The sequence below is a fragment of the Petromyzon marinus genome, chromosome 35 (assembly GCF_048934315.1).
Source record: "Petromyzon marinus isolate PM22_M1 ecotype Great Lakes invasive population chromosome 35, UKy_Petmar_22M1.pri1.0, whole genome shotgun sequence".
In the NCBI taxonomy this organism is placed as follows: Eukaryota; Metazoa; Chordata; class Hyperoartia; order Petromyzontiformes; family Petromyzontidae; genus Petromyzon; species Petromyzon marinus.
In genome coordinates this window covers 3,553,725-3,572,085 of record NC_133701.1, presented here as the reverse complement: position 1 = coordinate 3,572,085, position 18,361 = coordinate 3,553,725, and the positions used below count along the sequence as shown (strand labels likewise).

General features: G+C 42.3%; 1 protein-coding gene across 3 annotated transcripts; it reads right to left on the bottom strand.

The window, feature by feature from the left end:
* Positions 1-606: 606 nt before the first annotated feature.
* Positions 607-17,648, bottom strand: UHRF1 (ubiquitin like with PHD and ring finger domains 1). Of its 3 annotated transcripts, XM_032966038.2 has the most exons (17): positions 17,551-17,648; positions 16,852-17,029; positions 10,907-11,212; positions 10,517-10,743; positions 9,209-9,427; positions 7,528-7,637; positions 7,109-7,298; positions 6,689-6,812; positions 6,216-6,323; positions 5,753-5,857; positions 5,540-5,646; positions 5,274-5,436; positions 4,942-5,079; positions 4,529-4,667; positions 4,252-4,409; positions 3,665-3,763; positions 607-3,400 (listed from the first exon to the last, which is right to left on the bottom strand). In XM_032966038.2, exons 2-17 carry the CDS (start codon positions 17,002-17,004, stop codon positions 3,254-3,256), a joined length of 2,493 nt encoding a protein of 830 aa, XP_032821929.1. In that variant the 5' UTR covers positions 17,005-17,029; positions 17,551-17,648; the 3' UTR covers positions 607-3,253. The 3 variants fall into 3 exon arrangements, with proteins under 3 accessions (XP_032821929.1, XP_032821928.1, XP_032821927.1); XM_032966037.2 differs by lacking the exon at positions 17,551-17,648 and having other exon boundaries at positions 16,852-17,334; XM_032966036.2 differs by lacking the exons at positions 16,852-17,029; positions 17,551-17,648 and adding an exon at positions 15,066-15,107.
* Between the last annotated feature and the right edge of the window lie 713 nt (positions 17,649-18,361).

Sequence of the window (18,361 nt, the reverse complement as noted above, 5' to 3'; positions counted from 1 at the left end):
ATAGAATATTTTAGCCTAAAACGCCACGAAATAACAGGAAATGAAGTGACTGGCAGAGCCCTGAAATTGCAGTGTTTGAGTTCAACAGCTGCCCCTAAATGTATTACATTTTACATTGGAGCACAGCACCACCGGAGGCCACCGTGTGGCCAATTGTGGTAACAAGCTGGTGAGATTGCAGAGAAAAGAGTTACGGTACATGTGGTGCGGAAAACACAAACTGATGTCTTCAAAATGTGGGCTCAGGCAGGAAACACGATGAGAGCAGATGGCCAAGACTGACAAACTGACAGATAAAGAAAACACCCAATGACTCCTACGTAGTTATATGAATAGCACGCGTACAGGAGCGAGGTAAATTGTGGCATCAGAACTCCACGCAATGACGTTGGGAGGTCTTGACCCAACCGATCATGGCTGACTTAGTTGTTTGCTGAGCATAATTCTGTATCCCAGTTAGGTGTTTACTGTGCATTATTTCATCTCGTGAACAGACATTGGATAACGATTCAGTGTTTAGTAACTATCATGACCAGTATTTACCCCCCTCTTCCTTACCAACTTATGGCACACAATTTTGCACAAAAATAAAAGCAGAATGCATGCTTGAAACTTAAGATATTTATTTAAACCAGTTATAAAACAGAAATCAATGTATATTGAGTTACATACAGTAAGCAAAATGAGCCTTCGTCACAAAGCGTAAACAGGACAGGGAAGGACTTTCTAAAACAAGCTACTTCAAACATAGCAAATCCCCAAGCTGCTTGCAACGTCTCAAATGTTGAGGTACACCCATCAAAATTAGCCAATGTTCAACAAGTAGTGTGAAACAATCTTCCACATTTGGTAATAAAGTAAAAAATCGTGTTTTTAATAGTTCTTGGCTTATTTTTTTAATCTATCGAGGCAGTGGGCAAAAAATACCAAGATAAAATTAAACTGTTGACTCATCTACTTTCAATGCATCTCACAACCAGTTAAAATATTGCCGGGGCCATCTTTAACCATCTAATACAATTTTTCAAGGGACCTTGTTACCACAGAAAATGCCACACTGGTCGTGACAATTGAAGGGGATGAGGTAACTGGAATGCATCCTCTGGTAAAAATGGCATCATTGTAACATAATACAATGGCAAGTTATGGGAGACACCAAAAAGTGATAATTCATTTCTCAAAAACACTCATTAACATGCAAATCAACTTATGTTGGCAGTGTTTCTTAGAATACTTTAAACTATTAACTCATTAGTTGTACTAAATATAATACACTTCCCAATTTTACATGTAATAAGAATGCAACCCTCATTTAAAAATCTTGCCACCTCAAATATAATTTTTACAGCAAGTGCTGTCGCATAAAACTAGGTAAAGTTTATTTGACAACTTTCAGAAAGAATTGAAAGTTATCACAACTGATAGAATGAAAGGCAGTTTTGATTGGCAGTATATGTGCTGATGTTTTATTCCATCAAAAAATCTTCTCCCCTAAAAGGCTGAGGTAGCAGATTTCCGTGTTTGTGATACCTACAATATAGAACTTACTTCGCACCGTACGTAGCCAACCGTGCTAATCAGAGGTGCGGGGAAATTGAAAGGGTTTTGGCTAAAACTGTTAATAAATTATACCAAAAATCTTTGTTCAATTTTCCAATATGGTATTAAGAGGATATCTATTATATTGAACATTAAGATGACATTAAGCGTAAATTATACTATTCTGTATCCAAGGGAAAAACGGTTTCTCCAATTATTAACTTTAATAAAAGAGCATGTATTCAAGGAAATGCAATTCACATATTATAGTTACATGACAGTAATCCCCCTAATAATATGCTTTTGATAATTCTGAATGCATTCTTGCCAAAGTAGGAATATATCCAATTGCTTTGTAGGAACACATTCAAATTATTTGCTCAGCCATCAGTGTAAAATGGAATATGAAAATAGCATTCTGGAAAACACTGAGTTTTAATAGCAAACGTCAATACCTTTATGGTAGAAAATTCAGCCATGAATAGTTGATACTAAAATGTTATCTACCGTCTTTATACAATGCATTTAAAATAACAAAGTGTTTAGCATATTAACACGGTCTGATCTGCTGAGAAATACAAACATGCTTAAAACAGACACGGCAAAGAAATAAAAGCCTTATTTAAAAATTTCCATCATATATATGCACATCGTAAAACATTACATTTTATCTCTATTGAAATTAGTATAGGCACGCTTATTGCATGTTTTCATGACATTGTGCATCAGAGGTTTATCATCCCAACAAACCCCTAAACCTGCAGCAGATAGTAATAAATATGCCATTAAGGTCATGTCGCACGATTTTGCTGGTTTGGAATCAGATGCAATTTACTGCTCAAGTGTTGGAAGGAAGCCGACTGAAAAGCTTATAAAAACCAACACACAAGCACCTCCCAGAGTGCAGCACTGTGCTAGCTTCATGTCTTTCGTTTCAATAGAGTAGGGGAAGGCACATTAAAACGAACAGTCAAAAAAGCCAGCAACAGTAGAAGCTGAAGGATATCACCTATTGTCTTTTGCAAAGTTTCTCACCCAGACTCCTCACTCACACCAAGTTAAGCTATTTTTCCTTCAATTTACCTGGTGTCATTTAGGTAAGAAAATATGACCTATTAAGTGGTCCAGCTGGTTTCTTGTTCGCATGTCGCATAGAAAAAGATTAAACTTCGGTAACCTAAGCATAATTGATCAATTTCTAAAGAGCTGTATAGCACAGAAATATTTAAAGCTAAACAATTTAAAGGATTCCAGTGTGATTGGGTTTTAAATTAAGAACTGCTTTCACATCTACACAAATGTAAAATCATGGCTTTGGCATCAACTAACCTGGGACACCTAAATGTGTACCTAACGACAAAATTGTAGAAATATATTGAATGATCGGTCCTACAAATTGTTTATCAAATATATACAACCTATTTTAAAAGTTTCGCATATTTAGGTAGATCTGTTAAATTTCCTTTCTATATGTATATGCAAAAAACACCATTCAGCAGTGGTAAAGAAATAAAACAATTTTGGGTTACAATTGGCCAAAATGCTTAGTATCTCACAAATGTGGAGAAGAACAAAAAAAAACAATGTCTGGTTCTCTCCACCTCTCGCGCAACAATCAAACAGTAACTGGCCGAAAGACGAATGCCGATCCACCTGTGTGCACAATAAGGAATCCAGTAAGCCCGGCATGGTCTGTGTAAGATTATCTGAGAAATCACCGACCACTGCCATAGCCAGGGAAGAGCTGATTGAGAAGGGTTTGCAGCTTCTGGTTTATCGCCATGCTGTTGGACTTGCCCAGCTCGTGACGACAAGCTGGACAAGTGTACACCTGAGCTTTGAACGAGCGCTGCAGGCAGCTCTGTGGATATAAAGAACGGTGGCACAATGAGGACATCACAATTTGTACATAAATACTGTATGTCTCAAAATGCCATTTTCTTATGAGGGGTTACCTTAAACAGACAGCATGCATTAACGCTTTATTCTGAGCCTACAAGTGACATTTTTATGGTTAGACAATTACTGTTTGTTGACATAATTCTATTTTATATCAACTTACATATTTAAAATACGAATTCATATTGATTTGGCCTACAGTGCTTGCCACAACAACAAAACTCACTTTGCAGACATTATGGTGGCACTCTGTGGTGACTGGCTGCCACACCAATTCTTGGCAGCAAATGCACAGACACAACTCTTCAAGTTTTGACAGGAACTTCTGCAATGACAAACAGCACAATCCACAGAATGTAATGCTTGCACTTGCCATCTACAAATTCATATGCTTCAATACACCTTCATTTAACACAAACAGGGAAAATAATTCATTACTGTGAACACATTGATCCTCATACCTCAACTTTGTAGACTTCATGAAATACATAATTGCCGAAAGATAATGAAATTGTATTTAGTACCAGCCAATAGATGTGGTGTTGAGAAGGAAAAATGTTAAAATGGGCAGAACACACTCACTACAAAGTGGATACCGAGACAAGGCAAAATAAAGAGGAAGACAGCAGAAGAGAAAACAAGTTTAAATGAAAACATATTGGGAGGTCACTACTGCACATAACTGAGGCTGGAATGGTAAACATTGAGGGCAGCCTTAAGAAAGCAATTGGAAGTTACAAACTAACAAATAAATGTGCAGGCCTTTTTCTATGTCAGAGCTGTCACTAATAAACCCATCAATGCGCCACTCACCGTGCCCTCTGAAAGAGATTCCATGGCTTCATCCCACATCTTCTTGTTCTGGGAATCTTCCTTGATTAGTTTCCTCTGCTCACTTGACAGTTTATATGCCTCCACCTTTGCCTTTTTAGGTGTCACTTTGGGGCTTTTGGTTGGAGTCTCAACATCGCCTGGCACACAGGGAAAAAAAACGTCAAGCGCAAGTATTGCGGACAAATGTATTCACGCAATTGGCACATATGCTATAAAGTATGCGTGTATTATTCAGTGGGGAAAAGGCCGCACGTACTTTTTAGTGATCGCTTCCGCTTGCTCGTGCCACGAGTGGGTACGGGCGTAGGAGGTGGGGACAACTCTTCTTCCTCGTCACTCTCATCATTATTGGCATGTTCCTTATTTGCCTTGGCTTCCAAATACCCTTCTGGATACTGCTCACAACACAAAAGCATTGTGATCACCAGTCGACATTTGTGCTTGAATTGGTCTATCATTAAGTACAATGCAGAATATCAAAAATGCACAGTAATTTTAACGAATTACTTGACGCTATGAAAGTTATACAAGTAAATGTTTAAACAAATATTTGTACAAAAGAGTACACCTTTTACACAAATTACCAGAAAGAAAATGCCTCACCGCCACTTAATAGACAACCCTTAATTGATTGTGAATGTAATTGGTAAAGCATTTGAAGAGACACACCTGCATGGAGAGACCAAGCATCTTGCAGCGTTCCTTGCCATCTTTAGTCCAGGGCGCAGGCTCTTCATCATCCCTCCTCAACAGATAGCGCCAAACCAGGAACCCGGACTTTCCTTTCTCTGGCCAGTACTTCACGACCTGTGTTCAGCAATGCAAACCCAAGCAGACACTTACAATCGTACCGCACAACATGCAAAAATCATTCATTTCATGTCCATCATACCAAATTAGCCAGATCAATGACGATGGATTTGTGGGTGCAGCTACCACGCGTGGTCCCAGAAGTCAAGAAAAACAGCAAAATAGAGGTCAATGGCTTTGAAGAAGCTTGCCTTGTATATGCCGTCGTAGCGGTTGCCTTCCTCGGGTGCAAACTTGCTATGCTTGCGGCCTTTGGCACTGCGCACCACTCGGACCGGCTTACCGGCACGCCAGTCCTTTGCTTCTGCTCCAACTTTGTCATTCAGTGCTGCTTTACAGTTAAGTGCTAAAGCCCTGCAATGGAGTTTTTGTATTAATACGATGACAAAATCACTTTTGAACATTTTTTTATGGCATGCAAATGTATTTCTTCATATGTATCTTGTACTCCACAAACCTGTTCATCTTTGCAAGCTTCTGATCACACGACTGCTCGGCAGTGCGTTTGTTCCCAGACAAATCACGTCCGCCGCTTCCCGTGTAAGTGAATTCAGTGCCACGGTCCTTGAAACGGAGGGAGAAAGAAGTTAATTCGCAGTGCATAACAGATTGCTTCCTTGCAATGTATCCGTTATTGGAATGACAGCAAGAAGACAATTAACACAATTACCACGTCATCCTCGTAGCCACCAGCCAGCACTAGAGAGTAGGAGCCATCCGTGCTTCGGCCATGGATTCCGGCCACGTGAGGCCTGTGCACACCCGATTCGCTCACCTGCCAAAACAACAATCTTAGGGTTGGCTACGTACGGTTTGCGAAAGAAAGAAGTTCAACATACATTGGAGGAAGTCAATTTAAACAATCTTGCAAATTACGAGAAAGTATTTTGTATTAAAATAAGTTATTCTGCAAAGATTTAAGCCAGGGGTTCAAGGTTAAATTCTTAAATAACACAGAAAAGTTTACTTATAGATGGCACAAAGTGCAAACACAACCATGGGCACGGTCTTCCCACCGAGTCTTGCATGTCACATGACAACTAAAATGTATTATATGCCTACATTCACCCATTCCATCTGCTGATTTATCAATATTTACACTTTTTGAATTGGTTTAAGGTTAAATACTGTACCTGCACCCTGAACTTCCACAAGGAGCCCACTGGGACCCCGGGGATAGGGCCGTGGTGGTTAGATGGCACGATGGTGCACTCCTTGGTGCGGCCCACACATGCCATGCCCTGGAGATAAAGCAGTCCATTCTTTTAACTCCTGTCACTTCTTTTAGTATTACAAATGTAAAAAAATAGCTATCAGTTTTTCTTTCATGTTAGGTTCACTGATGGATAAAGAGCCAAAAATATTGAAATATTGCGATGCTTTAATGTTTTCTTATTGTACATTTTACATAATTCAAGCACAATTACAAAGGTTGTTAGAATAGTAAATCAGCTGCTTTGAATGGATATTTAGTGCTACATGTTGGCCTCTTCCAATACATTTGATCAATTATTTCAACAGAGAACCAGATGTGCATGTAGGTTTCACATTTAGTCCTATATTATAATTTCAATAGGCTTATATCAGTGTTAAATGTAGAAGATACCTTCCCCCAATCTCGTGCACAGTTGGACGTGGCAGATGGCATCTTGGCCTTTTTCTTGCTCTCTTTTAGCATCTCACCTGCTCGGACAACCTCGCCATCGTCTATCTTACAACCAGGACAGTACCTGTTGGTGTGACATGGTTCATAAAATATATTAGACGCTTGCCTATAGCCTGTCGAGTGAGACTGTAACTAAACTCTATTTTTAAGAGTGCGAAATTTTGCATTGTCAATGCACTGTATGCAAATATAAAAATAATTAAGGTCTTCACCCACCCGGGAGTGTTACTTAATGCTAAAGTAAAACAACAATTATAGGCCTTGATTTGAAGCTTTCGTGACTGGAGGAATCCATATACTCTTTGGTTCTTTACGGAAAGAACCAAAGAATAAATTATAGGCCTGTTCTCGTCGACTTACCAGTCTTCATCATCTTTGGGAATATGACGAAGAGGTGGGTTAAGGCAATATATGTGGAACGCCATGTTGCATTCGTCGCACAGCAGCTGCTTGTCAGGATCTTGTTTGCCACCACATATGTGGCAAGCACAGTGCCTGCAATCTTTGTTTGGATCATCCTTGCACACCTTGCACTCTGGACCAGTCTGCCCTGCACCCACAATCGCAAAGTTAAATTGTCAACGTTCATGATATGCAACCCAATGAAAGCAGTAATTTTAACTTGAAATGACTATGCATTAATGCTTAGTTACATAAAACTCACACTATTATTCTCAGTGATTTTTCACATTGAATACGTGTGAAAGCTCCCACTCAATAAAAATAATTATTTTAAACAAACATCAAGAAACAATTAATATCCAATAGTGATTTATTACGTTTGACGGGGCTGTTGCTGGTGATCTCAGAAGTTTTTCCAGGCTCTTCAATCTTGTACACTTCATCCACAAACCGTATCTTGCAGTCTGTCAGAGCCTCAGCACCATCTCTAAGAATGGCAAAAATACAGACGTTTGAATATCAACATGATTTTAATGGAAAAGAGTTTGCACAATTATACCTACACCCAAAACAGAAAATAACACTCAGGCACAAGCAACTACCAAAAGCCTTCAGTGAAAAAGTTATAACGTAATTTTTTACACTAGATGGCAGCATACTACACTCATAGTATTGGAGCGTAAAACAATCCGGTATATCGGCAATAACTTCCTAGGGCTGTTATGTTCCACTTGCCAACCTTGTGGAACGATGACAACGGGCAACTAATGACCATGAAAAGCAAACCAAAACTTATGCAGCTCCGCCCAATTTTAAATTTTCAACTAAACAATGTTTTTGGTTATTTTTTTGGTCATACTTAGACACGAGTGCAAGACCCAGGTGTTCTTCTGTAACGTTGCAATACTCTACAAACTGCCAGAAGCAATCATTCTATGTTTGTATTTCAGACTCATTTACCTCTATAAGGGTTGAAAGTAGTAGTGCGTTTAAGATTACAGGAATTTTAAAAGCAGTGGATAATAATTCATGAAGGTACAGAATAACAAGCTGCACTGCCCGCTTCCCTGCTCTTGGCAGAATGAAATATAACATGTATAATTCATTAGGGGACATTTTGTTCCCATAAAAATTGTGGACCAAATTATTAAAAATACAGTAGTCTTAACAGAACCGCAGTAATGACCTCACTGTGACCTAACTACCAGCCATTGGAGCATTGCCCTTAGTATCTCATGAGACTGCAGTGGGTAGTTTCACCAAGTTATGTAGTAAACATTGTAATTGCAGCACACCACATCAAAGGAAACGTCCAAGTTAATTAGATGTTTCATGACCGCTGCATTCCAAACCACTGAAATTCCCGTTTTCTATCTGTGAAAAATGGGGCAGTCGTCTGGACCACCCAAGCCAAAGACATGCACCAAATCTTAATGCTAATTAATTGTTTGCAATGTGGGAACAAATGCAGAAATATGTAGTATGTCTGTTTTTCAGTGTACAACTTGTGAAAATGCATCGACAACCTGTGTGGTTCGAGCACTCATGAAAACACATTCGAAGAGTAGACCTATAGCACACTGGCAACAGGCATTTGGCATTGTATACATTTTTCCATTTTCTGGCAACAGGTAGCTCAAATACTGCCAGGCTTTGTGTGAAAGAAACCATTTGGCTGCCTGCCTGCCTGCTCTGCCTTATTTAAGCAACATCACAAATTCAGATACTTCAGCAAAATATGTAAATCATACCTTTTCCCAAGAAAGTAGTTTTATCATCGTCTTTGAAGTGTTTTGGCTCCGCAATGTTTGACTTAAGTACAGCGAGAATATAGCTGGAAATACCTTATTTTAATCATGTTAATAAAGTAGATAACGAATAAATAAAGAAGCTGTTTGCACAAATGCACCTAAAGAGCCTTACTACAATGTACTGCTATGGCTTGCTTGGAATGTCTAATGGAAATTTTTACTTCAGCAAGAGTGCATATCATATGCGACAACGCATTTCTAAACTGAGCAGACAGTAAGTAAAAAGGGCACTTGCATTCTCACTCACCCAATAATGACCAGGGCTAAGAGCTCCCGCAGGGTACGGGTTTCACGTTTTCGCTGGATCTGCGCATCATACCAAAAGCCACGCTCAGAAGGCTCATCTGGGTTAAAGTTGACCATGACTACGTCTCCGATGGTCAAATCCTGCCAAGGCACTAGCGTGCGTGCCCGTGGCCGAATGTAGGGCCCTTCACACACCCGCACAACGCCATATTCAGGGTAGCTGTGCACACAAACACACACAAACACACTTTAGACATGCATCACTGTCTGCATCTAAGATGTTTCCAAACATGGATCCAATTTTCACACAAGTCTCTGGAATACCAACTTGACCATAAGTTTCCAGATTGGTGTTTAGGGACATCATAAGCATGACCAACTTGTCATACTTTGAACTTAATACAGGCATACCTCTTATAAAGCTGTTTCGTTATAATGCTCTTTGTCCTCGAGGAAAAGTCCTGCGCAGATCAGCCCATATATGGATGTCGGCGTGGTGCTGCCCTAGGGGCACGTCTTTGCCTATGTATTGTGGAACCTGAATCGAGGTGTCTTTATTGTAGCGATTCTGCTCATAGTCCATCCAATTAAAGTAGATTAATTGGCGATCCATGGATAGAATCCCATTTAGTATAGCGTCCTGTGGAATGTGTGTTTATGGCAAACCAGTGGTTATTCTTACGAGAGCTCTAACCAAATCCACTGGTAAGTCCATAACATCTTGCATTTTTTATGTAATTTTCACCAAGTCATTATTTGTATTTATGAAATGCTTTCAAACATTTATCATGTGTACCCTATCATTAAGGCTATTACCGATACCCCAATGAAGCCCTCATATCGCTCATAGGTCAAAAAATAGTCGTAACACATCTTAATTGAAACCATGTTATGACCTATAGCGCTGTTTTGTATCATGCTCCACTTAACAAGAATGCATCCTGAGCGGAATAAGAGGTATGCCTGCACAGAATTAAATCGTTTGTCTCTGAAAACCAACATTATTGTAACACAGCACAGTGGCCAAATTAACTTCATGGTAAGTTTTCAGAATGAATAATATGTAAAAAAGCAGTCGCGTGAAAACAATGGGGGAAAAATAACTTTGAACGTATCAAGTGTACAAGGGATGCTGCCAAGAAAATAAAACATCAATTTACAAACATTGACCATCATCTTCAAGATCAAATGCTGAACAAGTAGCAATTTTGGATATTCTCACCATAATTATAACCAACATTTTGCATTTATTTGAACGATAATAAAAACAGTGAGGAGTCATGGCACACAGCAACCCTACAAAACTTACTCATCATATTTTACGTGGTAAAAAACATCGTCGCAGGTTGACGATCTCGCTAAAGCCGAATGGTCCTGAGAAGTGCTCTCATCAGTGCATTGAGGTTTTGTTGACGATGACATTGCCTGATCATCACTCGGCACCTCTCCTTCCCCTGCACCCCGAGTTACATTTACAACCTCTGCCTCAAACCAGGCCCCAGTGTTGGAGTCTCGGACATCCACCATCTCATTAATCTGGATCGCACACAATGGGGTAAGATAAAAGAAAATAAGCAGTTAATTTATGTATGTAAGCAATCACGAATACAAAATCTAAGGATTTCAAATGTAAGTTAAACATCTGCACGACGTATTACTATTAACAAGTGAAGCAAACGAGCTGCAACTCAAGTCTCACCTTGTATGTGCCAAAGCCAGGGTTGAGGACAGCCTGTGTAGATGTTCCTGGAATGGCAGGCTCAGCATCGAGTGGTGGCTCTCCACTGTTGGAATTCTTGTCCGAGTCGCCCTGAGAAGAGCCACAACCCGAGTCTGTGTCCGACAGCTCACCGCCATCGCGTCCGTACTTAGCTGGCTGGTTTGAAGGGGCCACAATGGTAACGGCACTTTCGGTTGCTGCTGTGCTGGAAGTCTGCCGGACCAGGAGTTGTACAATCTCGTTCAGACCCACGCTGTAGTCAAAAAGGCTGTGTCCATTCTCCATCTATAGAAACACACCATATATCCACAAATTTAGTGTAGGGAAAAACGGGATGCTTTTTATACTTGAACTCGTTTTACTTCATGCAATGTCCAATAATATTTAAGACAATGAAAGACAAAGTTCTAAAAAAATATTCCAGTTAACGTCGATGCACTTAAAACATCCAATAATAATGCAAACAGTGTTTTCTTCTTCAAAAGAATGTTTGGTAATGGACATGAAAATGATTCAGCCTAAAAATAATGCAAAGTAAACAATAAACGTTTGCTAAAATACTGTACTAAAAATGTGTTGGTTAAACTGCATAGCAAGAGCACACCAAATACTGGGAGCAAAGAGTATATCATTTTCTATTTTTCCTTTGCATTCCCTGTGCATGAACAAACAAGTTCACAGACATGCATCATATCCTCCTGGACACCCTGAATACTGTTATAGCCAGGACATTCCATGCCTCCAAGTCATTCATCCATTCCAGACCGCCTATACTTCCTGTTGTGTTCAAACACCTACACTTCTATGTTTACTTGAAACACACAGGAACATCTGTACTGGAATTAAAAGTTATCGGTAATCAAAATATATTTACTGAATATCCTTAAGGAAGCCATAAGATGATACTTTGCAAAATACTACACACCTAAGGCTACGTGAGTCAATGGCGGAGCCAGGATTTTCAACGTTAGGGGGGGGGGGGGGGGCAACCCTTCCAGCAATTAAATATGATAGGAGTTGTTAGTAAGGACTTGTCCCTTGCTTTTTATTCGACGCGTGAGCCGATGGCGCAGCCCATCGATCGAGGGTCGAATTCGAACCGTGTGTGATCGGCATCGCACTCGCTAAAGGTATGCCTTCAGGCAAGTCGTGTACTGTATACGCAACTGCATACGCAACTGCGCACAATTCTGAGTCACTTATAACTGCTTTGCCGTTACATATTGCCAATTATGGACTCAAGACTATTGTCCTATCATCTCGTAGAGTCCCTGGCACATAATATGCAACAGTGGCAGTGGGGGTCGCAAAATGCAAATTTATTACTAATAAACCCCAATTATCCGATCGAAATTAGGGATTTAGATCGGATAATGGGGGGGGGGCACGTGCCACCCCACCCCCCACTGGCTCCGCCAGTGTACATGACCATTCTGTATATATCCACAATTGGGCTATTTTTGGTTGTGGAGTGGAAATGTCAATACTAACCCTTCATACAAAAAATTACCCACAATGGATTTGTGCAGGATAGCGGGTACAAATTCCAGGACTATCCCCACCAACATGAAAATCTACACACGGGATTTTGTTTTAAATGCGTTTGTCAGTGGTTTCTCAGATCACATAGCACAAAAAATTGCAAAAGTTCATAAGTACATAACCAGCAAACATTTAAGCCTGAGAAAAATTGGTACCATGCAATCTTGTAAAATGTGACAAGATTCATCGCAAATAACAATTGTGTTATATTTGAATTTGGCACAAAAAAGATGAACCTAAAATTTACCTTTAAGATGAATTGTTTTACAACAAAGCCTCATGTGATGATTACATCATCTAAATCAGCAAAACATTTTAATGAACGATGAAAATATATATTTTTAAATGCATTGTTCACAGTTGCAGAACAAATATAAACAATTATGGCAAAGTGCCCCAGTAGGGTTACGCTCCCAACAAGGGAAACGATGAAGACAGAGCGTATGTATGCCTGATGGTGGGGAGCGGGCCAGCCCTTCAAGTCACGTGTCTGTTCAGAACAACGGCTGCACAACAAGCTCCGCCATATTCACAAGCCGGGCCACGACTTGATAAAATTGCATCTCCAAATTCAAAGAATCCTGCTTTTCCCCTTAAATCGAACGCATTGTTACATTAGTATTTCGAATTCTGGCGTAATTTTTGCTTATTATGTTTGCAACTTCGTATTAAATACAATAATTAATTTAAAGTGCCGTGTGACGTAAAGGCCATGTTTACATAAAACAATGTACCAACGTCTTATCGTCAAGCCTATTGGCAGCATATGCATGCAGGTCCACTTATGCCTTGTTTGTAGCCTTAGATTTTTATTATTTTTAAAGACTAGGACTATGATAAATTTAATATTGTTTTAAATTGACCTAAATTTTTACATTTTAACAAAAATACCTAAACAGAATTAACTAAAATTTACGAAACTGAAGGCATGTGAATAAAGTAATTCCACATTTTTTCAGGCAATGAATAATACTTCCTTAATATAACAGAAAACTCCATAAACACATTTTCCTTTATCCAGACGCTCGCAGTACAGCCTGCGCTGACCCCATCTAAGTCCCCTCCCAACATTATCTTTACAAAATTGGTTCGTGTTACTAATTTCAGATTATTGAGATATTTTAAGTGTTGGCAGCACACACCTGTGAATACTCTCCTTTAAACATATAACAGTCTTAGAAAAGCACAATGGGTAATGTCAAGATCGCTTGTTGTACACTGTCGTCTTCTCCACTCCCAGTATAAATGCACGACCTGAGTGATGAGGGCCATTTTAATCAGAAAACGTGGACCGAAAAAAATCACTGTAGCATTGCTCCATCTGCAATTATTGGATAAGCTCACAGCTCATCAACGTAAAAAAAACTGTTTAAACGTATAAAGCAGACGTGTTGAGAATTTTTTAAAATAATAATTAATTCACAACGCAGCCTTAGTAATGCCCATATCAGTGTTAATCCGTGCAAAACAAGTGACCAAACTATTGTGATATTAGCAAGTTATTTTACAATGGAGCAATTAGAATGCACCATCTAACATACATCAGCTGTGCGTCAACAACCCTTTTGAAACAAAATGGCTGTGTGGCCGTTTTCTATTGGGCGGTGCGGAAGGCAGCGCAGTCCCGCTACAGAAAATGGGCGGAGGTACAGGCAGAACGTGGTAGTGCTGTTGTGGGCCTTGGATTGTGCATCCCCTCCTCACAATCTGCCAAGGACCAGTCGAGGGACCCAATTCTGGGAAGCTACTACTTTAGCACGATATTACATTTGTTGAATGACAGTTTATATGCGTGGGTATAGCACGCACGTGCCTGTAAAAATAGGGCATTTTTAAAAATTGCGTACCATTTTTTAAAATGCCAACACCGTGTACACATTCCAAAATGCTAACATTTCAAGTCCGTTCCTTGGTGATTTATAGTTTGTAATACATAGCATGTTATTGTGAAATGTCTATGTGTAGCAGATATATAATGTAGTCTTAACATTTGTGTATATAAATAGCTGGCATTAAAAACGCATTTTCTTTACATATTTTTATGTCAGACAAGTTTTGATTGAAAGTATTAATAATTTTAAATGGCTATACAAGGTTAATATAAAACAATAATTTAAAGCCCTCTGTCAATCCATTCCTGGATTTAAAGCCTCTCAAAACCGTATTGGTCTGAGGTTGTATGACCATACTTCACCACGCCAGTCAGTACAGGTAAGTCCTTATTAATGCCACGAATTCCAGATAATTTCGCAAAATTTTGGAACGCTAGGCTATATTTAACATAAAACACACTTTTAATGACTCCGATTTGGTCTGTTATAGGTTACCGACACCTAAAGACGAAATTAAAACGGCTCACGGTACCACCAGTAAATAAACCCTACGGCTTCACGGTAAATAATGTAACGGCATCTTAGATTCTACTAGTGATCATTTTTGCGGTCGCGTGCAACGTTTTTCTACCTCGGCGCATAAAACACCACCGCCGTCTCCCAAATGTAAAAAAATAATACATTAAGTCCAACGCTCCCATTTGCTTTCATCTCACCCCTGGGGGCAGGGGACGGAAAACGGAATTTGTATGCGCGAATATTACCGCGCGCGCATGTCGTGGGCACAGCATCGTGCCCATTTTTTTTCTTTTAAAAGCAGAGCGCGGCCGCGCCGAGCACGTGAGAAGCCGTGGCGGCGCCTTTGTGTTCCGCGAGATTCAGAAGCACCGACGATAACGGGGGGGGGGGGGGGGGGGGGGGGGGGGGGTTGGTGTTACATACAACCAGGCAGCTGCCATGGCGCTCACTCGCACGCACACACAGGGACAAGCGTGACACTGCCGCAGTACACTCGTGTACATGGCGGGTAAGGTGTTGTTCGTCGATACGACACGCACGTAATGGCCACGCACGCACACAGGGAAACTTATGTAACCACACACACACAGGTACGCGGAGAGACGGGTGGAAGCGTTGATGGCCTGTCGCCTTGCTTTGGGCCGCCCCTCTTCACGTGACCGCCGCGGTCAGCGATCCTGATGTTCTCAGTGGGTTAGGGGTTAGGGTGAGAAGGGGCTGAGTTGGTGGGGTTGGGGCGTGGGGTACAAAAGCAAAAGGCGACTTTCCCCCCCCCTCCCGCCCCCTGTCTAAAGGGGGCCGGACACACGAGGTCGTGGACCCAGAGTGTAAGATGCCAATGCAAAGCGGCCCGCGTTTAATCACGGGTCTAGCCCACCAAGACAAAACACGTGCGGCCACGCACACAATTCACGCCAGGGGTCCCCCCCTCTCGGTTACAGGTACAGTTGTCGCACGCATTCCATTTTACAGCAGCCCCACACACACGCCGGGTGTGCATTGCATCTGCGATAGAGGAAAAGAACACAACAACCACAACGCTGATGGGGAAGGAAGAACGATCGGAGATCGGAAACGTCATGTGGATATAATACAATGGCTGATGAAGGCGACGAGAAGGATTCACCCCACTGGCGTAGGCAATCGACGATGCAAAAAAAAGAGAATGGTCTTCACCAGTGTAAAAGCAATGGCTGTATTGATAAATACAGGGAGAGGAGGGGGGGGTGAGCAGTTTATATAACTACAGTATAATTTAAATAAATTATTATTCACTGCACAGACTGTCCTCCCCCCCACCGTGCCGCCTACCACTCGCCCAGCTCGGCACAGAACCTCCACACAAAACCTCCGCGGTAGACAATTAAGATTACTGTTATACTACTGATCCCGCGTCGCTTAATTATTGCATAATACTGTACATGGTTTTTTTTGGGTGACATCGCGTCAATGATAAACGTGTCGGTAAACCCGCCACCACCCGACACATCGGCTGTGTCGAACGGTGACGGGTTTAACGACACATTTATAGATTTACGCGATCTAACCCCCCCCCCCCACAAAAAAAACCCGTATTATGTATATTGGTCGCGAAAACCTACGTGTTAAACCGATAATTATTCATTCACTTTCACACAAAGCATGCCCACCACCACCACCCCCGACCGCACTTTTCCCAACTGGGCAGGGACCCCCCCCCCTCTCCCCTCCCAATCCCAGCAGATCCCTCCTCCTCCTACCCCCCCCTCCACGTACATCCCTGCCACCGGTAGACAATCAAGATCCGCGATTGAAAACACCGCGCAACTTTTTGACGACACACTAATCAATTGCAACTTCTCACACGGGCGACGATCTCTTGACGCACGCAAGACACGCGCGAGCACTTGCTCCGCTCGGCGTACACCACGACCACGTGGAGCTTTTACCTCCAACCACCACCCCCCCCTCCTCCCCAGAAAAAAACACACCGCACAAAAAGAGAAACCCCGCGCCTCTCTCTTCTCTCTCTCTCTCCCGGGGAAGGGGTACCTGTTTGCCGCGATAGAAGAGCCTCTGCTGGTCGGGCTCCACGCAGAACACCTCGTGGATTCTGGCGCGGAGCTCCTCGATTTTCGTCAGCTTGGACAAGTTGTCGAGGCGGTGCGTCTGCTTGCCGTCCATGGTGCGCACCTGAATCCACATGCTGGCGGCGGCGAAGTCCCGGGGTCTTGAGGCGCGGGGTGGGGGACGATGCGTGGAAAACGATGTTCGGATTTGTTCTTTACGAATCGTCCAAGTAGCACAACCGCTCACGGGCGAGAAGCTCGCGCCGACGGCTGTTGTTTTTTTGAGGGGGAGGGGGGTTGTTGTTGTTGTTTATGTTTTGTTTTTTTGAAAGGGCGGCTGAAAAAAAACTAACTGTTTGTTACGCGTCGCGTCGCCGCTCAATGAACGCTCCGGCGCGGGCGGGAACCTCTATGCTAATGAGCGGCCTCGCGAAGTCTCGCGATAACCGCGCGAGGCAGAGCGAGACTCCGATTATTTAATTATTTATTTTATCAAACCCACTCCGCCACCCCCCACCACCACCAACCCCCACTCCCCCCCCCCCAACGAAATCTTTTACGCGGAAAAAAATACATATAACCGCGCCGTTTCACGCATAACCAAACGCGAAAAAGAAATAGCAATTACAATATATTTATCGGTGCATTATCTTATTTGTTTTTGTTACACAATTTAACTCACGGGAGACGGAACGCGGTCGCCGGCTCGATCTCGCCCGGCCAGGGTCTTGTACGGGAGGGGCGGGGCTAAAATAATGACGGGGCGGGGGGGTGGGAGGGGGGGCTATGAATGGGCGGGGCTAACGCGTCAAGTCTCGCGCGCGGGCCCCCGCCCTCCCAAGGGCGCCCAATTTTTTTGGCGGGAACTCGCCGCTTCCGCGAAGCCGCTGTGCGCGTCCGCCCATCTTGCCGCCCCGCCCTTCCCCGCTCCTCCCTCCACCAAACCATCGCGCGCGCGCTTTTTTTTGCAGCACGTGCTTACAAAGTTTGGCGTCCCGAGCAAGCCAAGCCGTTCAATGACATCGGACGACGGTTCCGGTTTTTTTTTTTGGAAGCGTTTAACGCGTCCGCTTGTTAACGTCGCTTATTGTCGCAACGCTTTAAATTACTTTTTTTTAAATGTGGGTACCCGGTTTTTTTTAATGCTGTCAGGGGGGCGAAAGCACCGCTCGGAGTCCAACGTTTTCCCGCGTTCCGGCTTCGATGGTGCGGGCACGTCACACCACGCGCGCATGCGCCCGGCGCGCTCGCTTTTCCCGCCAAAAAAACTCCGCTTGGCAGGTGGCGGGAAAATCACCTCAGAAATCTCCCAAGATAACAAAGAGTAAACAACCGCCTTAGTTGGATTGCAAAAAAAACCCCGTCGGCACTTCAACACGCACAACACTGAAAACACTTAAATGTAGTTACAAAAATGTATCAACTTATTTAATGCTCCCCTGCCCCACCCTCATATTCGACTGTCGTTCTGTGAAGATCAAATCACCCGAAAC